Genomic DNA, 23,699 nt, shown 5'->3' with positions numbered 1-23,699 from the left:
GTGTATGTGTGTGTGTGTGTGTATGTGTGTGTGTGTCACTGCGTGAAAGCTCAGGTTTCCGGTTCTTTCCGAGTCTGCGCACGTCCGTTAAAACCGAGGCGGGCAGGAAGTGTGAAGAGTTTTCCGGGTCCGGCGTGTGCCTACCGGGAAAATTCTGCGTTTTCATGCACAGTTAGCTGTGCGTTGATTCCCAGGCCGTTGCACACTCGCGTGTGACCCTGCCGGGTAGATAACAATAAGCTTTAGCTCACGCATTATAAGCCACGGTGTGTGAACTACACGGAACTGTGATTGGCAAATGATTTTTGCTGTGACCTCGTGTTCGACACTAAACAAAAATCATTAATAAATTTAGGACTGTAAAGGACTAAATAAATTTATGTTGGGTAGTAGTAGGATTGAAAATAATATTACCGAATGCGAATGATATCATGACGGTTTAGATCGCTGGGATCCAGACTGTTATCGCGCCCTTTCAGTCGGCGGCCCAAAGCTCTAAGCCCGCCGATAGAAATTGTATTACCGCACCGGGGGAGTTCTAAAAAATCCCGAGAGTTGACCGGTCCTTGCGGGTAAAAGGCACGGTCCACTCCCCGGGCTACAACTCTCCGTAGTGTTAATTTAGATCCGGCGGGCTGACAGTCTCGGACCGCCGAAGAGACTCGCTAGCAGCCTGGTCCCTAGTCGGGTTTCTCCAGGGTAGGAGAGTTAGGGGCGCACCAGACAAGCTGATTTGTACGTACGTGGAGGCCCTGGCAATAGTATGGGTTGCAGATAGCCTGGATACCAGACCTTTCGCGCGATGCGATGATAAGCCCTTCTGGGCGGGGAAGACCTAGTAGTAGGGATAGACTTGGCACCCGGGAGCCCTTGGCAGCCGAACCCTATCGCGCTAGCGATAATTAGTGGGTCGTGTGCTATCTGTGGTGGCGGCGCGAGTTGCTTCCCCGGCCGAAGGATTAGCGCCAGGAGTGCGGTGGTCTGGCACCCAGGCTAGGTTTCAGAGTACTCTAAAAGTTGCATGCATATTCTTGTGGTAACATATATGGTGTACCAAGGAGGTTTGCCTGGTATCTTGTCTCTACGTGTCGGCTTAGGTGTGTTTTACTGGACCCAGTGTGCTATATTGAACCGTTCTGATAGCTCGTCTTCTTAGCTTTAGCTTCGCCGCCATCGTAGCGGGAGCGAACTATACCCCCGAGCGGGCCAATCTGTCTGGGTGGCGGGTACCACTCCCAACGCCGCAGAGACGCCGGGAAGGTCCCGATGGTATGGTTTCCAATCGGCGTATGGGAAATGATCATTTCAAATGATTTGAATTATTGTATTTAAAAATTAAACACGAGTCGTCTGTAAGATACAAGCTGTGCATAATGTTGTAAGATGTGTATTGGAATGTCTTTGCGGCGTCCATATTGATTTTCTGTTTTTGTAAATTTTTCCTGTAAAAAGAAGTTGAAAATACACAGAATACTAGTACTTGTGTTACGTGTTTTTGTTCCTATAGTCCTGTCTAGAGTAGTGTACTTGTGCATGCATGGTAAAAAGAAGGAGCCATGAAACAAAGGAAACATGAAAATGGCGTCGCGTCACCATATGCTACACCCGAGAATTAATTTATCTAAACCCCGTTCACACTCAAAAAAATGGATCGGATTGAATATTCATACGGATAGAACTACTCCGATCGCCAATGACGATGTAACCTATATCTATTTTTATGTATTTATTTATGTAGCCTATGTAATGGCCTCATGTGATGAAACTTGTGAGTGTGGCTTGCAATTATTCTCCAAGCTTGCAATTCATGCTGAATATATAAGGCATTTGGCGTTATTTGAAATACTCAAGAGCAAGTCTAAGACTGTATTCGTGCTACACATTATCAAGGACATTATACACAAGGATGACCGGTTGTTTTGGTGCATAGACATGGTCATAGTGAACTAAGCTTTCAAATGTACCGGGAAGGGGGCAAATCAATTGCAATGGTCTATGTTTCAATGGTCTGTGTTGAAATGAAACGAACTTATTTGACTAAATTTTGAGTCGAACAAGTAATTTCTACGTACTATTAACCTGTAAACACGGAAGTTTATTGTTGTACAAGCGTGCATCTCAAATAAACCACTGAATAATTACACAACAAAGACTTGACCAGCGGGCACGTGGTATTTCACAACTCATTGTGTCTTTATTTGTGCAGGGCTCTGTAAAACATGACTGTCAGCCAATTGCAATTCACATAGTATATGGTTTGAAAACAACAGCCAATCAACGCCCGTGTCGCTATTTTCAAATCTCTTAGTTGGCATACGTATCCCAGATGAGGACTACTAGTAACTGACTTAGTGTGTGGGCTAGCCTGGAAACCATACCATCGGGCGTTCCGCGTTATCTCTACGGCGCAGGGAGTGTTACCTGCCCGCCATGTGAGAATACCGCGCACGGGGTAATTGTACGGACTTGGATCAATTAGCTCGGTCTACGGAGAGGCATAACTGACAGAATCGGATCGGTGCATAGCAGACTAAACCGTTCGGTAGAGACTGGTAAACAGGCTATGTGTGGATACATGCTCTCCACTCCCTGTCCTCTTTGCCAGGTATAGGCAGTCACGGCGCTGGGAACACTGAGAAGCTTTGGTCGTGTTCCTACATCAACATTGGTAAATCTCGCGACCTGGATCGTCAGCGAGGCAACAGTCTACTAGTTCAAGGATTTTCAAGGACCCAATAATTAGAACTTGTTGCAAGACTAACTGTGGACGACACTCTTTCAACTGATGCGAGACCAAGCGGGCTAATCTGACTGGGAGTATCTGCGCTTTTATCTGAAGCATATGGAAGGAAAGGTGCAGGAATGACAGCATCACGGAGACCCGCACTGAGAACTGAATTTCATTTGACCTGAGCGACTGTGGCCGGCGGAGTCGTCAAGATCAAAAAAGGAACACACTCTTTGGAAATTTTGTAGCCGATACTTAACCGCAAAATGCAAATAGTGGCATTCGTGGATAACGGAGAAACAACAATGAAAGTTTAATCACCATTTTGAACCAATAAAAGCATCTTTTCACAGGGTTTTGGGCCGGGAAAGTGGAAAGCGCATCATGAAGGGATTTTTTTTTGGGGGGGGGGGGGCATTTTGGTCGCAGACCAAGCCTGGTCAAACCTTGGATGGTAATTAAATGCTAATTCTGAGGTGATAATTGTCGCTAAATTATGCAGCTACCGGCGGCAATCATGTTCACTGGACAGGACGTGTGTATGAATTTCCCTATAGCTGCACGAGTAATTAAATGATAATTAGGTGATAATTGTCGCTAAATTATGCAGATACCGGCAGCAAAAGCGTTCACTGGGCAGGACATGTGTATGAGTTTCCCTGTAGCTGCACGAGAATTAACAGGGCGCGGACACTTCCTGCGCAGCCTAAGTGGTGCATTCGCGGTAAATCCCGGGTCGGCGCGGGTCCCGTGCAGAAGAGCTGGGCAGGTCGACACGACCTGGAGAGTCACGGAAAACTCGAATTTGCAGGCACGTGGAACACGATTTCCACCCCGCAAATTCGTTATTTCATACAGTGTGTGTTTGTGTGTGTGTGTGTGTGTGTGTGTGCGTGTGTGTTTGTGCGTACATGTATGTGTGTGTGTGTGCGTGCGTGCGTATAAGTGTGCGTGTGTCGGTGTGTGTATAATATGTATATGTGTGTGTGTCTGTGCGTTTGAGTGTGTGTATTTATGTGTGTGTGAGAGCATTTATGTGTGTGTGTGTGCGTAAGTGTGTTTGTGTGTGCGTTTGCGCGTCAATGCGCGTTTGTGTGCGTGTGTGTATGTATGCGTGTCTGTAAACGTGTTTGTGTTTGTATGTATGTTAACAACTAGTTTGATTGAATATATTTCAAATCAGAAGTAAATGGTCCGCGGCTGCAGCATCTTTATGTCCATGGATCAAAAGCGCCACCTGGCAATACTGACACAAACTGCAAGTTTTTTTCGCTTTCAAAGACGCATCTTTCATCATTAATGATTCCAAAGCATAGCCTGGAACTGTAAACTGCTCCTTCAATTGTTCACAGCAACTTCCATTGTTTGATGACTGATCTTTACAGAATATAAGAGACTCACAAGCACATTGTGTTATAGGCTGATTAGTTTTTTTGTAGTACCTTTATTTTCATGGATCAAGAGCGTCGCCTGGCAATTCTTACTCGAACTGCAAGAATTTCTTACTAAGGAAGCTTCAGTGTCATAGATCATAAGATATCTCATAGACCCGTTTGGGCCGGAACATCAAGTTATACAGGATCCACCGTTTAGTTTTATCTTTGTATGCCCGTCTGGTATAGTTTACCAGTATTTTTTTAAACATAGGAAAACACTACGAAAACGTTTACAGTTCTAGTAAAAATTGCCAGAGGACGCTTTTGAACCATAAACATAGCGGTGCTGCAGCAGGAGGTATAGTATTCCCTTTTGATATATTGTTTTTTTTATTTGAAATTGTCAATATATATCTAACCATATTACTTGTGCACACAAGAGTAAGCAATCCAACCTAAGGCAGGGACATAACTGAACACTATCCACGTGCACACAATACATACCTGTCATTGTTAGTGAACAATATCCACGCATGTACACAATCCGTCCTTGGTACTGAATTCTATCCACAAACAGGCGTTAGAAGACACCCGGAAACACTTGTTTGTTTGCTGAAGTTGACAGATGTTAGATATAGCTTTTTTTTGTTTGTTTCTGGGAGAAAAGAAAGAGAACAACCGTGTCATCACCGGCACTATCACCTCACACCAAGGAGGTTATATAACCTCCTTGCTCACACGGAGCCTCGTGTTATGACCCGGATACTTTTTCAGAGTATATCTGTCTCTATAAAACATTTTGAGCAGTCCTTTATCGATGAAACGAAGAAAGTGCTAAAGTTTTTCAACAAAAGGTCCGCTGATGCAAATACTATTATAGTTTCTAGAATCTTCAGTTGGTAGATACTTGCAGTTCAAAAAGGGTTGCTAAGTGTCGCTTTTGATCCGCGACAAAGCTTTTGTGATATGATAGATAATTCTAGTACACATAAGGAAGGCGCAGTTTTTTTTTTTAATTCATGAACAAATAGATACTTACACAGAAGAAATTTTAAATTTTATGACAAAAGTTTCTGTTGATGTCGTTTGTGTTTTGCTCAATTTACAAATACAAGGCAAACTATATTAGCAAAGGCAAACTATATCTGTTGCCCATATGCACCAATATCAAATTCAATTCAGTTAATGATAATCAACCTCGCAGTATGAAAAACAAGCTGAATTGAGCTGATTTTTACACCATAGTACAGTATATATACCTACATAGCTATTAGAAAAGTCTCAAGATCGTCTTTAGAAGAAAGTTAACAGTACTAGTAGCAGTGCTGAGTTGACTTGTTAAACAGATGTATGTCTTGGTGGAGGAAATATTTTCAAGTCCTTGTCTACGCATACGGACAGCTGGTACTGTACTGTGATTGTCGTGGCATTTGCCTGTGACTCTGGACCTAGCCGGCGGGACAAGGTCGTAGAGCGGCTGATTTTCCAGCGTGCTCCTTAAAGTCAGTAGTTCCAGCAACTCTTGGCGTTCCTTCAAAGTTGGCAAGGCGGGCACCTCCCTTCTTCCTCCCAGAGAGATAATTTGGAGTGCATTTCTTTGCATATTTTCCATGGTCCTTTTTTGTTCTATGTACAGACTACAAGAAATCAGTGACCATACTCAGGCACTGGTCTGATTTGTGTAATGTATACTTGCATCAAGTCAGCAACACTGGTGCCCGGTTTGTAAGGAGCCTTCACTGCACGAAATGGCCACGTATCCTGACGGATCCGACGTATCCGGAATCGGGCCACATGGCATTTCCGAGCGAATCCGGACAAATCCCAGTTCACTGATCGGAAACCGAGGTGCCGGCAGATCCGACACATTCCGACGTCGTATTCCTCCGGATCCGTGATGCGCCTCGGATACCCGAAGATATTTGCGCGGATCCCTCGTTTTCTTTAAATATTTGGAATGTTCGGATTGTTTGTATGTCGGTAATTACTTCGGCTCCTGACAAATAAATGCACACTACTACTGCACGGCATGATCTCAGATCCTGACGAATCCAGCAGATCCGGAATCGCACATCATAGCAGACACGGAAAGTTTCCGATTGGATCCGATGAACCTCATGATTCTGCAGCTTTTACATGGAGTCACAGTATGGACATGGCTGTGCCACTGTGCGACTGGTTATAGCCAGAGCAAGAAAACGGACAAAAGATATTGGGGACCAAGCACGAAAACCCGCTTCGTCCCCTTCGGTACTTGTATTTCCAATCGTCGGCCGCATCCTGTTGACCTGTCTGAAGTGTGAATGTGTGCTTCCCTGAGACCGGAAATGATGTGGAGATAAGAGCTGCATTCGTTGTCATGGAAACGTGACGTCTTAATATTCAATCTGTCTGGCTATGATGAACATTTGCCCTGTAGGCTCGTTCTCATTGAAACGGGTAGAAAGCGGTTACCGTAGCAACTGTACGTCGACTGGATAAGAACTTGATAATGTACGGGCACCATCATTGATTGCTTTCTTTGTTTTTTCTTACAACTTCACACTTAAAAAAGATGCATGATAACGTTGTCATTAATTGCCGACTTTAAGGAATTATTGACACGGTTTGGATTCCAACCTCTTAAAGCTGCTGTTGTCTGAGAAGACGTGAAACGTTTTAAATCCATCTACTGTCTACGCCTTTTATGTGTATTCGCACGCTCAGTCACTTTAAGCGTATAAAACAGTCCGGATAAGGGTTAAAGGTGCCCTAAGCGATTTCAGGGGGTAAAACTTGAAATATTCTGGGGAAAACAATTATGTTTTGTGAGGTTGAAATTGACAATTGCTTCCCCATATAAACACATCTGCATCATTATTTCAGACTTTGGGCGTTTAAAAATAGCACAGAAGCAGGCCACAAAAGGAGTATTTCATTTATTGGGTCCCCCCAAAAATCAGCCCAGAATCCAGCCGTAACCGTTTTCTGTCGACAATTTTCGGTAACTTCCGGCCGCGTGACGTCACAATGCCAAGGACATTGAGCCATGACCACATGATTATTTCTTCGGATGCGTTCGGGACTTATCGGTCAGAATCGTGCATGTTCGGAAGATTTGAAATGATGGCTGGCCTCCAAGTGCTCAGATTTTCAATAAGTTCCCACCACACAGCGACATCACATTTTTGCTCCATGATGGTCGATATGTGATGGTATAGTGTTATCTAAACTTACTATGGATAGAAATCAGAAAAAAATTGATTTTGAATATATGACTTTCAGCGCCCTAATATTGCTTAGGTTGCCTTTAACATTTTTTGACTCGGGTTCGAACCCTTTTTGGTACATTTTCATGTTAACCTTCACTGAAGGGAAACATGTTCTTTGTGCGCCACGCTTATTCAGCTTTATCTTCTTCCTTTCCAAACAAAAAAGGTCAACGACCTTGATCAGACAGCTGTTACCATGGTTACTGTTAAAGTTGCAGACACCATGAGTTTATTTTTTTATAAATTTATGTAGCAACTAGTAGGACGCAGCTTGAAGGGTTTGTCAAAATATATGTGATTTTTTAGTACCGTGCAATAGTTTGTTAAGCTAGACAATGTAAATGTGAACATTATCATTTGCAGGCAAATGTTATATTTAAGGTTTAACTTTCTAACAGTTATCACGATATTGTCGTACATTTTCAAATGAAATGTTAGTTTAACAGGTATGTTTTTGCGTGGATAGATTTTCGTACCAAGAACATATTTTTTTTGTGTGCAGATAATTTTCAGTATCAAGATCAGGTATTCTGTCTGTGTATAGTGTTCAGCACCAAAGACAGGAATGTTTTTGTGCGGATAGTGTTCAGCACCAAAGACAGGAATGTTTGTCTGCGGATAGTGTTCAGCACCAAAGACAGGTATGTTTGTGTGCTGATAGTGTTCAGCACCAAAGACAGGAATGTTTGTGTGCGGATAGTGTTCAGCACCAAAGACAGGAATGTTTGTGTGCGGATATTGTTAAGAACCAAAGACAGGAATGTTTGTGTGTGGATAGTGTTCAGCACCAAAGACAGGAATGTTTGTGTGCGGATATTGTTAAGAACCAAAGACAGGAATGTTTGTGCGCTGATAGTGTTCAGCACCAAAGGCAGGGATGTTTGTGAGCGGATAGTGTTCAGCACCAAAGACAGGAATGCTTGTGTGTGGATAGTGTTCAGCACCAAATACAGGAATGTTTGTGTGCGGATATTGTTAAGAACCAAAGACAGGAATGTTTGTGCGCTGATAGTGTTCAGCACCAAAGGCAGGGATGTTTGTGAGCGGATAGTGTTCAGCACCAAAGACAGGAATGTTTGTGAGCGGATAGTGTTCAGCACCAAAGACAGGAATGTTTTTGTGCGGATAGTGTTCAGCACCAAAGACAGGAATGTTTGTGAGCGGATAGTGTTCAGCACCAAAGACAGGAATGTTTGTGTGCGGATAGTGTTCAGCACCAAAGACAGGAATGTTTGTGTGCGGATAGTTTTCAGCACCAAAGACAGGTATGTTTGTGTGCTGATATTGTTAAGTACCAAGGACAGGTATTTTGTTTGTGGCTAGTGTTCAGCACCAAGGACAGGTATTTTATGTGTGGCTAGTGTTCAGTACCAAGAACAGTTTGTGTGTGTGTGTGTGTGTGTGGATAGTTTTCAGTGCCAAGAACAGGATGTATGTGTGTGGCTAGTGTTCAGGACCAAGAACAGGTATTTTGTGTTTGGATAGTGTCTAGTGCCAAGAACAGGTATGTATGTTTGTGGATAGTGTTCAGTGCCAAGAACAGGTATTTTGTGTGTTGATAGTGTTCAGTGCTACGAACAGGTATGTATGTGTGTGGCTAGTGTTCAGGACCTAGGACAGGTATTTTGTGTGTTGATAGTTTTTAAGCACCAAGTATAGGTGTGACTGTGTGCAGATAGTGTTCATTACCAGGACAGGTATGTTTGTGTGCGGATAGTGTTCAATACCAAGGACATGTATTTTGTGTTTATAGTGTTCAGGACCTAGGACATGTATTTTTTTGTGTAGTGTTCAGGACAAAGAGCATGTGTGTCTGGATGTGGATAGTGTTCTTTACTAAGGATATTTTTGTGTGTCGATAACAATGCCATTTTTTGTGAAAAGCGTGCAAGACTAAGAATAGATTGCTTGTTCGTGCGAGGACAACTAGTCTTATTTTAAAAAAATGCACAAGCAAAAAGGTCGTTTGACATCAGTGAAAAGCATACCTCCTGCTGTATTTCCTTTATGACTGTGGATTAATAGCGCCCCCTAGCAATGTTAACTAGAACTCCAACAGTTTGTCGTCAGGCGTCGTCTTGTTGAAAAGTACCATGCACGTTCAACGTTATAGCGATACAGGTATAACGAAGATAGGAGGCCTCAATTTGTATGAATAGATCGAGGGTGTGCACAGATGAAATTACACGGTGGATTCCGAACCGTATAACTTGAGGTTCCTGACCGACTGGAGATTGCTTTTTATCTATGAGACTAAAGCTGACAGGACGAGAAATACTTGCGGTTCGAAAAAAAATGCCAGGTGACGCTTTTGATCCACGAATTGTGTTACAGGTAGGGGTGGGTACCGGTACAGAAAATTCAGCTCCGGTCCAAGTCCAGGTCCAGAGGGTCAGGTCCAGGTTCTGACCTGTACCTGTACCTGATTAAAGTAGTATCGCAATACATCATATTTTGGAGAGCGAGACACAAGTAAAGGTCTCTGTGAGTCCTATAAATTATGTTTAAATTGTATATTAGAATAATGTGATTATTCTCGGTGCACACTAATGTGCACTCGCCTTCTGTTGACTCATCTACATATTATTAACAGCTAACGTCTTCGAAAAAGGAAACCACGACTCGTTAAATCTGCTTATTTTGTATTAGCCCGGTTATGTGTGACCGCCTGCTGGTAGCCTGGAATTTTCTAATCGGTCCATAGGCCTGTCCACTGATTTTTTCTGGACCGGTCTTTTTAGACCGGTCCATAAGAAAATACTGGTTTTGTACCGGTACACGGTACCGTTACCCTCCCCCTAGTTACAGGAGAAATTGCACTTTGCTTTTGAGTTTCTTATTTTCAAAATAAGGATTAGTTATCCAGCAATCACCGAAAAAAAAGATTAGGCACAACTTCGTCAGACGAAACGTTGCTGTGAACATTTGGAAGAGTAGTTAACAGTGTCAAGTGAGACTTTTGGTCCATCAGCACGAAAAAAGGCGTCTTAAAGGTAATATAAAAAAATGCAGTTCTTGTCATTATTGCCAGTTGACACTTTTGATCCACGGGTACAATGATAAATAACCTGGCTTAACAGACCCGTGATTCCAGATGTGGGTCAAAGGTCACTGGAAGTCTGTGCCGAGCCCCGTCTCTGTTGAGTGATGCTTGGTATATTCCCCGATATTGCTTGTGCTTTCACATTAATTTTCAACAATTTAGATGCATATCTGTATTTATCTCTTAAAAATATTACGTTACCATCACATTTCATGCTATTCAACTTTCAAGTTAACAAAATGTGTTTGTCAAGAGAAATTATAATTTTTCAATCAGGTATTCTCCATTTTGCTTTAGGTTGGAGTGGAGAATGCTATGGTGAATGTTATCAAGTGTTTCACCAATGGACAAGCCTTCCGCTCTCGTATTTACATTTAAGAACTGATGTAATGTTTTGTCTGGTCTGCCTATTCGCATTTTGTTTTTATCTGCATATCTGTCTAGGCTGTGTGTCTGTGCTTAGCAGTATTTTTAACACTCAATGGTCAGCTGCTTGTATCAATCTATCGGCAACAAAAGATTTCAAAATGTGTGAGAGTACTGTGAGCCTAGATACTATTTACCAAGTGTAGTTCGACAAGCAAAGGCGTAACGCGTTAACGAAGAACGGATAGGTGAGGTTGGCCATCTTCGATTGCTCCAATGGTATAATGTAATGTTGCAGTACATACGTTTACAGCAAGGAGGCGTATATGTGCCTTGGGCCATCCTTAGCAATGGCGACTTCTGACACACAAGGTTCCAGACCACAGTATTTCGCCTATGGGGGTATACATTGTTAACGATCCCAAAGTGATAAGCTTCGACGCTTGAAAATTTATAGAAAGGTGCACAATTTGGGTGCCAGATTTTATTATGTTTTCCTTATAGGTTCAATCTACAACATAAATTTTCCGGCTCATTCTCTTTTAAATGTCACTTTGAAATGAATCCCAGCAGAGGTCACTGCACTGCATCCAAATTACAGTAGTCGGGCGGTAACAAGATTAAGGCGCGAATCCAACCCGACCGAACAAACATCGTAATCCAACTCCTACACTCTGAAAAATGACGTATTCCCCTACCATTCACTACAGTTTCAGCCTCGCTAATGTGCATTGAAGAAAAACTACGGCCTTTTCAAGCAATGTGACACACTACATGTACTTCATACCCGAACTACTATTGGGGACGGGGGCGCCCATTAATACTGTGCTCTGCGGCCATAAACATGACACCGGAAACGGAAATACGTATTATGACCTATATCAAATGATTCAGAAAACAAAGTTAACGTTAGTAATAGATTCTCCGTGATTGTTTGTAACGGCCATTTTATAAGGTGAAAGGTCGTGGGAAGAAAAAAAAGGGATTTTGAATATTGTGTGCTTGTACTATCCTACAACCGAACGAGCACAGAGAAGCAAGTTTGCCACTTTATTCCAAGTTTCGTCAACGGACGTTCAAATCAGGTGTGTGTATTATCATAATATATTTTGATTCAACCTTAGTTTAGGTGTTCTTCTGTTTCCAGTGAATGTGCAAATCCCCGAACCTTCCTACACAGACAGTGACAGCCTTAGGAACACGCAGAATTTGTTTTCTTTACGTCACAATCGTAGTTAATGTGTTAGTATTTTTGTCGATTCTTGTAGCATTCTGTTGGTACTCTAGCCTTCGTTTCAATATATATGCATAGGAAACACAAAAAACAAGTTAGTTTTGGAGAATTATGGCGCTTCAAGAAAATAATCGAAATAACCCGAAAAAAAGAAAACTGAACCAACGTCGCGGTATGATGCCCACACCGTGCAGTTGTCAGCAAAAATTACCAATAAATCCGTACAAAACACGTAGAAATTTAAAAGCAACAAGGAGGACAAACAAAAGGCTCTAAGTATACAGCCCTCCCCCAGCTACAACCCTGAGAAAATGTCATGATCATCCTTCTGATAAAAATTCCCCCCTCCCTCCATTGCAAGACACACGACATGTACAAGATTGTTGCCTATTTTCTCCAATACTTAAATGAATAAAGGGAAACTACGGGTCAAATCATGAGCTAGACAGAATATTTTCCGGTGGAGACAAAATACCACCGTCGGAAATTCGGCATTTATCATTTTATGAACGTATAGATATGAATCTACATGTAATAACTGTGTGTGATCATGTAACAAAAGGTAGAAATAAGGCCTCGGTGTGTCTGGCAATGATTCTGATAAATACTATTTTTACGCGTATTTTCTTTTAATATTGTCCACTGACAGCCTCTGATTCAAAACAAGAAAGAGGGTTTGTTATAAAGACTTGAATGTGGAAGGTTTGCCACTCTTTTCTTTGCCAGATTGTTGTATTAGCTCCCGCTGAAGTCGGTGCTTTCCCATGACGTAATCACTTGTAACATGGGTTCCCCCTGTTTCCAGCGACACAACATTTTTTTCCCCTAGGCCCTCTACATCAACGTTTCCAGGCACTTAAAACTGCGGGACAGACAAAATTGTTTATTTTTCTTTTTTTTTTTTTCTTTTTGAGACCATTATGAGTGCTTCACGTTTTAGTGTTTATGTGCACCCACACACAGACACCAAAAACAATATCTCCGTTTTCCATGGAGATAACAACTAGACGCAAATCCCTGCATTGTGTTCGAAGAAAGGTCTTTCCCCAGACCTAATATCGCGGTGATTTCGTCTTCCTTATTCAGCTGGTAGATATTTTCCCCAACAAATTGCAAACTTGAAATCAACAAATTTCATAATTCAACTTCAAAATTAATTTTTTTCATTCATTTTTTCGTCTTTAATGTTACCATATCAAAGCTGTTAATACACCTATTGTTTGCAAATATTCAGAAGACGAATTGATGTGAAAAATTCATTTGAAAGTTGCGATTCCTTTACATCTATTTTCTTCTCGTTTGTAATGTTACCTCCCTAAGCTACAACGCTGGGAAATTTCTTAATCCTTCTGCTAAGCATTCTGCCCCCCTCCCTCCACTGCAGTATACAAGTCAAGATTGTGGGCTGTTCTCTTGATTTCTAAATTCGTCCGTGCGAGTTACTGTGACACAATTAAGGGAAACTACAGGGCAAAGCCAACTAAACAGAATATTTACCCAGTGGCAGAAATATGACTCAAAGCAGCAGCCACAGTATATTTGTAACTCGTATAACAACTCGTATAAATATACGTTTTACGGTTGATGCAAGAAGAACAGTGCAAACTACCACGTAAAATTATAAGCTTCTAAACGGTATCAGAGAGGATGTTGGAATTTACTGTGTGTCCAAGAATCCCATAAAGTTTGCCGAGGGAAACTGAACGCTAGTATCTAACTATATGTAGGGCAGTTTATGTTGACAATTGGTAATGTCGGGGCTTATTTTTCTATGCCTGGATCGAAGCTTACCTTATCAGACAGAAAGCTGTAGCATTTTAATCACTTAATTCACCAATGCGTTTTAGCTCACACTAACAGTTGCAAAACCAATTTATTACAGAGATAGTCAGGTCTTTTTGAATTTCCGATTTCTCATTATATTTCAAATACAGAGAATGGCTTCCATGAGGACACAGAAAATCAACTTTTAATTGTGCCAGGCTTTAGTAAAATTTATACACATTTTCCGCCTGGTTCTACTTTCCAAGTATATTGCAATATGGAGTAACATTCCTTTCATCGGGGGGATAACGTATTTTCTGATACCTGATGTGCTCAGGGTCTGGAGTATAACATTTTTGCAACTCATCCACACACACACACACACACACACACACACACACACACACACACACACACACAGACACACACAGACACACACACACACATACACACATACACACACAGGCACAGGCACACACACACAGACACACACACAGAGACACACAGACGGACACACCCAGACACACACACACAAACACACACATACACACAGACACACAAACAAACACATACAGATACTAAAAGTTTTTGTCAAAAAAATATCTGCAATGTATGTCTTTGGAGCATTTCCTTTTGTAATCTTCACATAGACTTTAGTAGAGGAGACTAAGGCAGGGAAACTAAATACCTACAGGAGTGTTCAGAGAGTGGCAGTTTCAGTGCCGTCGTGTGGCGTAATGGTATGAACACTTGGCTGTCAAACGAGATTACCCAAGTTCGATCCTGGGCGGCCCCCAGATATGTCTGGACATGCGCCCCGACATTGAGAAAGGTATCACTTCACTAAGGTATAAATGAGTACCTAGCTTCAATTAGTGACGTCCCTTGGATAGGACGTTGAATTTAGGTACCGTGTTTGGGGAGCGCCACACCCCGCTTACGTAAAAGAACCCACCACACCTTTCGAAAAAGAGTAGGGGCATGCCCCGGTTTGTGATCCTTCACTCGGGTATAAATGAGTACCTAGCTTCAATTAGTGACGTCCCTTGGATAGGACGTTGAATTTAGTTACCGTGTTTGGAGAGAGCCACACCCCTCGCACGTAAAAGAACCCACCACACCTTTCGAAAAAGAGTAGGGTCATCCATACGGTGATTTACACATTCACCCGAACAGGAGACCTGGCGCATCCCCGTCTTGTATCAGCCAACGAAAGGGTATGTCACCCCACAAGGGGCGGTATAACCCCGACGGTGCATGTCGCACGTTAGCACGTCGCACGCACTCAGCACGTCGACTGCCAACCTCGTACCTAGTGGTTTCAAATTCGTCAAAGTGTAAACCTTTCGTCGTGAAATGATTACCGCAAAAAACGTGAACATAAAACCATCGCGATGTTAACGCACACTGACAACCGAAGAAACACGCAGAATTATTTTTCCATCATGTCACGATCGGTGGAAATACAACGAAGTAGTTTTCTTTATGTCACAATCGTAAGTTAATGTTTCAGTATTTTTGCCGATCCTTGTAGCATTCTGTTAGTACTCTAGCCTTCTGTTCAATACATGTAGATGAAACGCAAAACAAACATGTTAGTATTGTACTGTTGTGTGCCGAGGGTAAAAAAATTAAAAGAATTGAAACAAGCTGAGAAAATAATCGGAATCAATGTGGTGGCATGATGTCCACACCGTGCAGCTGTGAATGAAAATTACCAAAAATATCCGTTCAAAAGACGCGCAAATTCAAAAGCAACATGAACAACAAACAGAAGGCTCTAAGTTTACAGCCCTCTCCCAGCTACAACCCTGAGAAAATGTGATGATAAACAATTTGCCCCGGTCCCTTTCTGCAACGTAATATACCCGACAATTGTTGACAATTTTCTCCAATACTTAAAGGAACAAAGGGAAACTACGGGTTAAAATCTGAGCTAGACAGAATATTTTCTGGTAGAGACAAAAAGCCACTGTCGTAAATTTGGCATATATCATTTTATGAAGGTATAAATATAAATCTTATAACTATGTGTGATCATATCACAACATGTACAAAAACGTCATCGGTGTGTCTGGTAACTTTTAAACTATATTGTAATATAAAGTAACATTTCTTTTATTGGGGGGATATTTTTTGTCAAACAAGAGAACGCGAGTTCGACCCCGACATTGTGCCATTGGTAAAGGTACTTCGTCAATTCACCCGGGTGAAAAATGAGAACTTAGCTTCGATTAGGGACGTCTCTCTGATAGGACGTTGAATTTAGGTCCCAGCTTTGGGGAGAGCCAGTAGTATTTTCCTATTCGTCAAAGTGTAAACTGTGCAAAAGAAAGGGTCTCATGTCATATGTTTTCGGGACTAAGGTTGTCAGACATACCATTCATTTCATCATAGTGTTCATTATAAAATTTGTGAGGGTCTATCTTATGGGTGAGGAACTATCTTATAATGGGTGTTGCAAAATATTCACTCAAAGGTCACTGAGATTTTTTTATGCCCATGATTAGCTCAAAAGTATTGCTAGAATGTGTCTATATAAAGATAATAATAGCAAGCGTAGGATTTCTATTCCCTTTTTTTTAGAAATTATATAATCGTATATAACGTTAGTTCACGTAAAACCGTTTTTTTCGATACGTTATTCTGTCAATATCATGTATTACTTTGGCATTAATGCTATATATGTTGTATTTTCTCTCTAGTCGTGCTGATACAATAATATTGTAATTTGAAACTACCGTCCGCCACACGCAGAATGACGGTGCTCTCGGACAGGTGCTAACATTTTTTCGGGAGAGAAGATTCGTCATAAATATCTTGCCGCTAATTAGCTTTTATAAAGCAGCTATTGTTCCCACCTTGGCTTGAAGAGATCGAGTTCGAAGGTCATATAAACGTCTCGAAGCAAAAAAAACAACAAAAAAACACAAGGCAAAATGGCCATAGCGCACACACCAGGCCCGGTAACAACCCGTTAATCGAACGTTTATTCATCGGGACGTTAGCTGGATGCCGTATAAATGGTAATACCACTATGTAAGTGTGTTTCTGCTTGTGCTAGGAGCAAACTTTGAGGAAAATATCGCCCTCAGTCTATTATCACACACAACATTTAGACAAAAATGTGTTCCTCACAAACCTTTGTCGTCTGCTGCAAAGCAGGATTATGGGTAATAAATATGGTGGCGGGAAAAGGCCGTAGTGCCGTAGCCATAGGTTGCAGCAACAAAGTGGCGTTTTTGATGATTGATCACACTGAGAGTCCAGTTGCAAAAGAGATTCTAATAATTTTTCGTGTAAATAATTGTGTTTAGCAGGAAGCAAATGTGACATTTGTCTTATAGAGCAGAGAGCAACCATGCAGTGTGCTTCTCCCACGACGCCCTCAGACTGTGTCAATAAGGGACGGAGAGTTTTTGACGTCGCCATCTTCTAATGTATGGTCATCGAAGCTTTTCAGACAGTGTAGTCTATCAAGTTTGCATTGCTGACGTTATATTCTAAGGAAATATTTGACGGCATTTAGCGAAGCATCCACTTGTATTGGGTATCTTCCTAATTCCGCCCTTGCAGCTAGGCTGCAAGCAGACCTAGGTACACGTAATGATTGTTTGCAGAATTTTAAATGAACTGATTCAATTGGACAGGAATTTGAACTTTTGGTAGAATGTGTATTATATACCAAAGAAAGAAATGAACTGTATAAGCTTGTAGAAAACCTATTTCCCTACTTCACACATTTAAGTACTGTTCAAAAATTCATATTTCTAATGCGACTAGACAAACCTCCCATTGAAAAACACGTCTGTTCTTTTATATCTACTATAACCGAAAAGCGAGGAGAAGTAGAATTTATTTAATGATAGTCATATTCTTTTGTATCCGTTAACTGTACTTGTATTATCTTTTGTTGTGACCTGTACTTAGCCAAGTGTGGCAGAAATGTGCAATAAAGGTCTTCATTCATTCATTCATATAACTGACGTTGCGTCCAGCACATATCTCTAAATACACCGTTATTTAAAATGGCGAGTTTATATCACTCCGCGATTTTATGTGAACCAACGTTACTGTAATTTAAGAAAAACTATATGGATACTGTAATTCGCCCATCCTTGTCTTTCAATTTTTTGATAATCCGATAGCAAAATTTACAGCATCAATTTTAAAATAATTTGTCACAAATCACGCAGAACAAGCATGCAAAATATCTCCATCATCGGTAAACGCAGGTTCCACATGCACAGTTCTTTCAGCATAAACTATGGAGTTTTTTAAAAATCCATCTGGTAAAGAATTATGACCCGCCGATTGCAAAATACACATGGATGAGTTACTCAGAAGCAACAACTAAAAATACACGATGGCCTGTCCACTCAGTTTTCACAGCTAAACCCATGAGAACATTTTAATCCAGTTTACGTCAGTTACTCCGTGGTTGCATCACCCTTTGGTAACTCAGAGATGACACGTCGCAGAGAAAAATTTGAATATGGCGTGCTTGCTTGGCTATCTATGATTGGACATTACGCCCACATTTTCACGGTCACCCCATGTAAGCTCCGATCTGATTGGTCGTATGGAGAGGAAGGAAATTTGCGTAATTGCATACTTTTGTCTTGAAAAGCTCCGTCGCAGCTTCGTTTATCTCATTCCAAGCTGTTGTTTTACTTCAGCCACGTCAGAGTTTTCTTCGACAGTCTTCACCGAGAGATCTTCAGTTTCTTCGCCCGGCTGTTAAACCAAGTAAGATTCCGACTTCTGCTCATTTTTGTAGCTGAATTTCGCTGGGGATTGCCTTTACTTTACAGGGAAGTTTCCTCTAGCATAGCTTTGGAAATGTATGGGACAGGGTGTTTTTCTTTATGTAAGACAGGCGTTTGTTTCAGTACCTTTGTGTTGTTTATGACCGTCTCTTGATTCTAATCTTAAAATATCTGTCCAGCCTTCCGTTTTGAATGTCGGTGAGGGCTTGAAACAGGTGGCACGATGGGGTAAAGAAATTGTACCACAGCTTAGCGACAGATTGGACAGTGTCGTAGCAGTGTAGCTTGTCTCGTTACCTCCGTGAAGTAGGTGTTGTTTCCAGCGGAATATTTGTGTGTGAACAAGTTGTTACGATATCTGGTAGGTGGTTAGTTGTTTCTACCTGTTTCTTTTTCATATGTGGCATCCTGTAGCGCAATCGGTAGGGTGTTTCACGCACAACCGAGAGGTCCCGGTTTTAAGACCACCGATAGGCCCCGATGTTTACACGGCTTTCCTCACTTCACTCAGCTAGGTGTAAATGAGTACCTAGCTTCGGTTAGGGACGTCCGTCCTTAAATGGAGGCCCCATGTTTGAGGAGAGCCACACCTCGAGCACGTTAAAGAACTTACCGAACTTATGGAAAAGAGTAGAAGTCCTTCCCGGTGTGAGTAGTTCAAAACCTACAGTCCTATGGCCGCACATGGGGTAATTGTCGTATTGAGGTCACCTGCGCGCCGAGTGGTAGTCGCTACAGACCCTTGTGATTCAGCTCCGCCAATTGAGCGCTCCTCGCAATTCAGCACCTGGCTGCGAAGAGAGAGTAGTCGGCCTACCAAATAATAATAATATGTCACCAACTTTATTCTTATGTGTGTTTAATAGGAGTGGATAATCACATGTTCTTTTCAATTATCCAAATTGAAATATGAAATGGATTTTTTAAAGCTCGGCAAAACAGAATTCGTTGATGTCCAGCCGTGGCCGTCCCGCACGGCGATTTTCAACTTTGGGGGACCAGGTTCTTTGGCTGGGGGGCCGTATCTGATTTGTGGCCGTATCTGCTTGGGGCCCCGTATCTGCTTGGGGGACTGTAACCGCCATTGATGTTATGCTATGCGACACAGGGTGAACGTTGACTCGTGCCTCTCTTTTCCAGACGGAGAGAAGCATGGATCCTACATCGCTGTGTTTCTGGTTAGTAGCCTCCCTGGTGATCATGTCCGCCCAAGCCGCTCCTACAGGTCAGCAAGTTATATTTTACTCTGCAGTAGTTTTAAAATAGAATTATAATTCAGTCGGAGAGTAAATCTGCTGTTTTAATGATAGTGGTTTACACTTAAGTTTATTATTACTTTGAATGTGACTTTGTGCCTATTTATTGTATATAGTGTTAATTTAATGTGCACTTTACAGTGTACATGTTGTGAATTTTACGGTGTCTACTTAACTGCACATAGTGTGTATAAGCCTTCACTGCTGTCTAATTTGGCTATGTGTGTATGTAGTAGCTGAGGTTGTTATCTAACACTGCTGGTATTTTTTCTGCAGCATAATCTTGTTGTTTTTGTTTTTTACCTACCATCATTGCTGTTTTTCTCGCTATGTTAGCTGACATTGTTGTTCTTGTGTGTATCCTTACCTACCAGTGTTGTTTTCCTAACCTACTCATTTTTATTTTGCATCCGTTACCTCACATCATTGTTTCAATGTTACCAAACCTTGTTCTTTCTGTCTATTTTGTTTGTCATTTTTGTCTATGCCTACAAGTAACATGACATTTTCCCTGTAACATAGGCGGTGGGGACAACAGGTTCTACAGCGAGACCGGCGCCGGCAAGCACGTTCCTCGCGCCGTCTTCCTGGATCTGGAGCCTACCGTCATCGATGAGGTCCGTACCGGTACATACCGCCAGCTGTTCCACCCTGAGCAGCTCATCACTGGTAAGGAGGACGCCGCCAACAACTACGCCCGCGGCCACTACACCATCGGCAAGGAGATCGTCGACTTGGTCCTGGACCGCATCCGTAAGCTGGCTGACCAGGACACCGGTCTGCAGGGCTTCCTCGCCTTCAACGCCGTCGGCGGAGGCACCGGATCTGGCTTGGGCTCTCTTCTGCTGGAACGGCTTTCTGTGGACTACGGCAAGAAGTCCAAGTCGGGGTTTTCCATCTACCCATCCCCTCAAGTGTCCACCCATGTACGCAATATGGTTCCGCTTTTCACATCAGAATCCATCCTGAGCACCCTAAAGTACACCGACGCCATCATCGTGTTCGACAACGAAGGTGTCTACGACATCTGCCGCAGTAACCTAGACGTCAAGCGCCCGACGTACACCAACCTCAACCGTGTCGTGCCCAAGGTCGTCTCCTGTATCGCCGATTTCCTCAGCATCGACCGCAAAATAAACGTTGACCTCACCAAGTTCCAGACCAACCGGGTGCCCTTCCTACAGCGCCTTGACGTTGTGCCCGAGGACGCCTACGCCGCCATCGGTGAGATCCAGACCCGTATCGACCATAAGTTCGACCTGATGTACGCCAAGCGCGCATTCGTCCACTGGTGAGATCAACTTTCGTATCATCTGTTTTGTCTGATGCATCATCATTTTTGGCTTCATAAAAAATGCAGATATAGTTTGTGATGTGTCTGTGTGTATGGCTGTCTGTGTGTGTGTGTGTGTGTGTGTTTCTGCGTGTGTTCGTGTTTCTACATACTGTAGTCAGCATAACTCAAGAAACCCTTGATGGATTACGATGGTATTTCGTCGGGTGTTGATTTCAAGGTCGATTTTGGATCCCCTGCTATGTGACCTTGGTACTGCAACAGAACTTCCATTTTTGTATCGTTTGACCTGGACGTGCTATGGTCTTGATTTTTGTAGCTTGTGATGTAATCAAGAAGTGGTGTAGGTCTTGGCCCCCTAGCAGCTTATTCGTAATGTATAATTGGTTCATATAATCACCAAATCAACAGAACTTTTTCTGTTGTTGAAATTTTTGTTAACGCAGTACTATGTCATAGTAATGTCTTATGGACTGACTGACTATATAATCACCGAATATACCACCGAGAGTAGCGTAGGTTTTGCAGCCTTTATTTCATACTTATTAGGAGGTCGTAATAATTACGCTACGTTCGGTGGTGTATTCGTTGATCACAGGGACCGAGTAGGTATTATGTTACCATATACACCTTGTGTGGGAACATTAACGCTTTGATGAATCACAGAGGCAATAGATTGGAATTCTGATGTATATATGTGTAATGTGTTGCTAACTGCTTTTTGTGTAACCGTTATGTACTCCCTCTCAATATTAGTTCTTCATACTAGCTAATGGCAGCAGGGGGAGGGGGGTAGCCCTGGCTGTATGTACTTACATGCCAGCCAAATCAAAATAAAGAAAAGAATGCAGAGTCACTGACAAAAGACAGCAGATGCTGTCTGAAACGTCTGTTTCAAAATTTTATCCAGTTGCTTGAGTAACAATTTTTGGCGTATCTTACTACCTGGATGTCTAACCTTCATCAACAACAAAAAAAAAATAGTCCCAGCGACAAATATGTAGAGGACTTTGTTGTTTTTGTGTCTTTGTTTTTAAAAGGTCTAACCATTCGGTGTGTTTTCAGGTACGTTGGTGAGGGGATGGAAGAGGGAGAGTTCTCCGAGGCCCGTGAAAATCGGATCGAGACCGCAGAAGGGGAGGGAGAGGAAGAGGCGATGGAGTAGTTGACTCCCAACCCGACGCAACAATTCGCCATAAACAAACAACAGTGAAACTTAAGCTGCAAAGCGTCACTTTGCTAGAAAAATGACACGACCCGAGATACATGTATGGATAGTAATGTCAACAACTGGCAAGTGATTGTAATGTGCTTATAGTTTTCTGACTGTGCGTTTGGATTATGCTGCTGAAATAAAATGTGCAAAGTACACACTGAATGATTGTTGTGTTTGCATTTTGTTTATTTTTATTACACTAGAATGTACTTTTTCTGTGAAATGTAAATTATTTCTCCCGAGAATAATCGTATGGCACGGGAAAACATAAAAGCAATTCAAGTAGCTGAAAAGGTAACAAAATTAACATATTTGAGGATTCTCTTACTCTCTGTACAAGGAAAAATATATACAAATATAGAAAGAAAGAAATATATAGATAGATAGATAGATATATAATAGATACCATTTAGATAGATATATAATAGATACCATTTAGATAGATAGATAGATAGATATAAGATAGATATATAGATAGAAAGTTCTGACCATTACACACATAAATCTATAAAACAATATCCCAACTATAACCATATAAAGCCTGAACAATGAAATGCAGTAGAATAAAATTTCACGCACGCACACACACACACACACACACACACACTCACAAACATACAAAGACACAGAGACAGACACACACAGAGACAGGCACACACACACACACACACGGAGACAGACAGACACACACACACACAGAAAACACACACACACACAGACACACAAAGACACAGGCACACACAGACACGGGGCACACACAGACAGACAAACACACACATACATTCATACACACACAGAGACACACAGACACACAAACAGACACAAAGACACAGGCACACACAGACACGGGACACACACAGACAGACAGACACAAACATACATACATACAGACACACACACACACAAACAGACACAAAGACACAGGCACACACAGACACGGGACAACCACAGACAGACACACACACACACACACACATACATACATACACACAGTTGGTCCCGAATGGGGGCTTGGGTTCGAGTCCCACTTTTAACATTTATTCGGTTATTGCACATGTAGCTATTTTCTGTGTCTGTAAAACCGGTATAACCCTCTGCGTGCGGCACCAATTTTATCTATGATTTTGACCCGTCAAAACCGGTCTTTCAATCCTGCAAATATCTTGTTACACCATTCAAACACACTGTAAAAGCACACAATTGTATTGTATTGTATTGGTTTATTGCACAAGCATATGGCAGCCTAAACGGCTGAATTGCACGCTCATTTACATGATATTACTGCAACATTTAAAACAATTAACTGTGAACATTAAAGCACTAACATTACTCTATAGTACGCAACAAATTTAAAATCACTCTAGGCGTAGTTTTGCTTACTACGAAGGTATGATAATTAGGA

At 41.9% G+C, this 23,699-nt stretch overlaps 1 protein-coding gene across 1 annotated transcript; it reads left to right on the top strand.

The window, feature by feature from the left end:
* The first annotated feature begins 19,672 nt into the window (after positions 1-19,672).
* Positions 19,673-22,459, top strand: LOC136436987 (tubulin alpha chain-like). The gene is made up of 3 exons (XM_066431408.1): positions 19,673-19,756; positions 20,310-21,078; positions 22,147-22,459. The coding sequence occupies exons 1-3, from the start codon at positions 19,684-19,686 to the stop codon at positions 22,244-22,246; spliced, it is 942 nt and encodes a 313-aa protein (XP_066287505.1). The 5' UTR covers positions 19,673-19,683; the 3' UTR covers positions 22,247-22,459.
* The last annotated feature ends 1,240 nt before the right edge of the window (positions 22,460-23,699 follow it).

This window comes from Branchiostoma lanceolatum, chromosome 6 (genome assembly GCF_035083965.1).
Source record: "Branchiostoma lanceolatum isolate klBraLanc5 chromosome 6, klBraLanc5.hap2, whole genome shotgun sequence".
Taxonomy (NCBI): domain Eukaryota; kingdom Metazoa; phylum Chordata; class Leptocardii; order Amphioxiformes; family Branchiostomatidae; genus Branchiostoma; species Branchiostoma lanceolatum.
The sequence above is the reverse complement of the archived record's forward strand: the minus strand, read 5'-3'. Positions and strand labels throughout refer to the sequence as shown.

What these genes read in the sequence shown, in the direction of transcription:
- LOC136436987 (XM_066431408.1), top strand. Translation starts at nt 19,684, where the DNA reads ATGGATCCTACATCGCTGTGTTTCTGGTTAGTAGCCTCCCTGGTGATC. An exon ending in CGCCCAAGCCGCTCCTACAG is followed by an intron (nt 19,757 to 20,309) that starts GTCAGCAAGTTA and finishes CCTGTAACATAG; the next exon opens with GCGGTGGGGACAACAGGTTC. An exon ending in AAGCGCGCATTCGTCCACTG is followed by an intron (nt 21,079 to 22,146) that starts GTGAGATCAACT and finishes GTGTGTTTTCAG; the next exon opens with GTACGTTGGTGAGGGGATGG.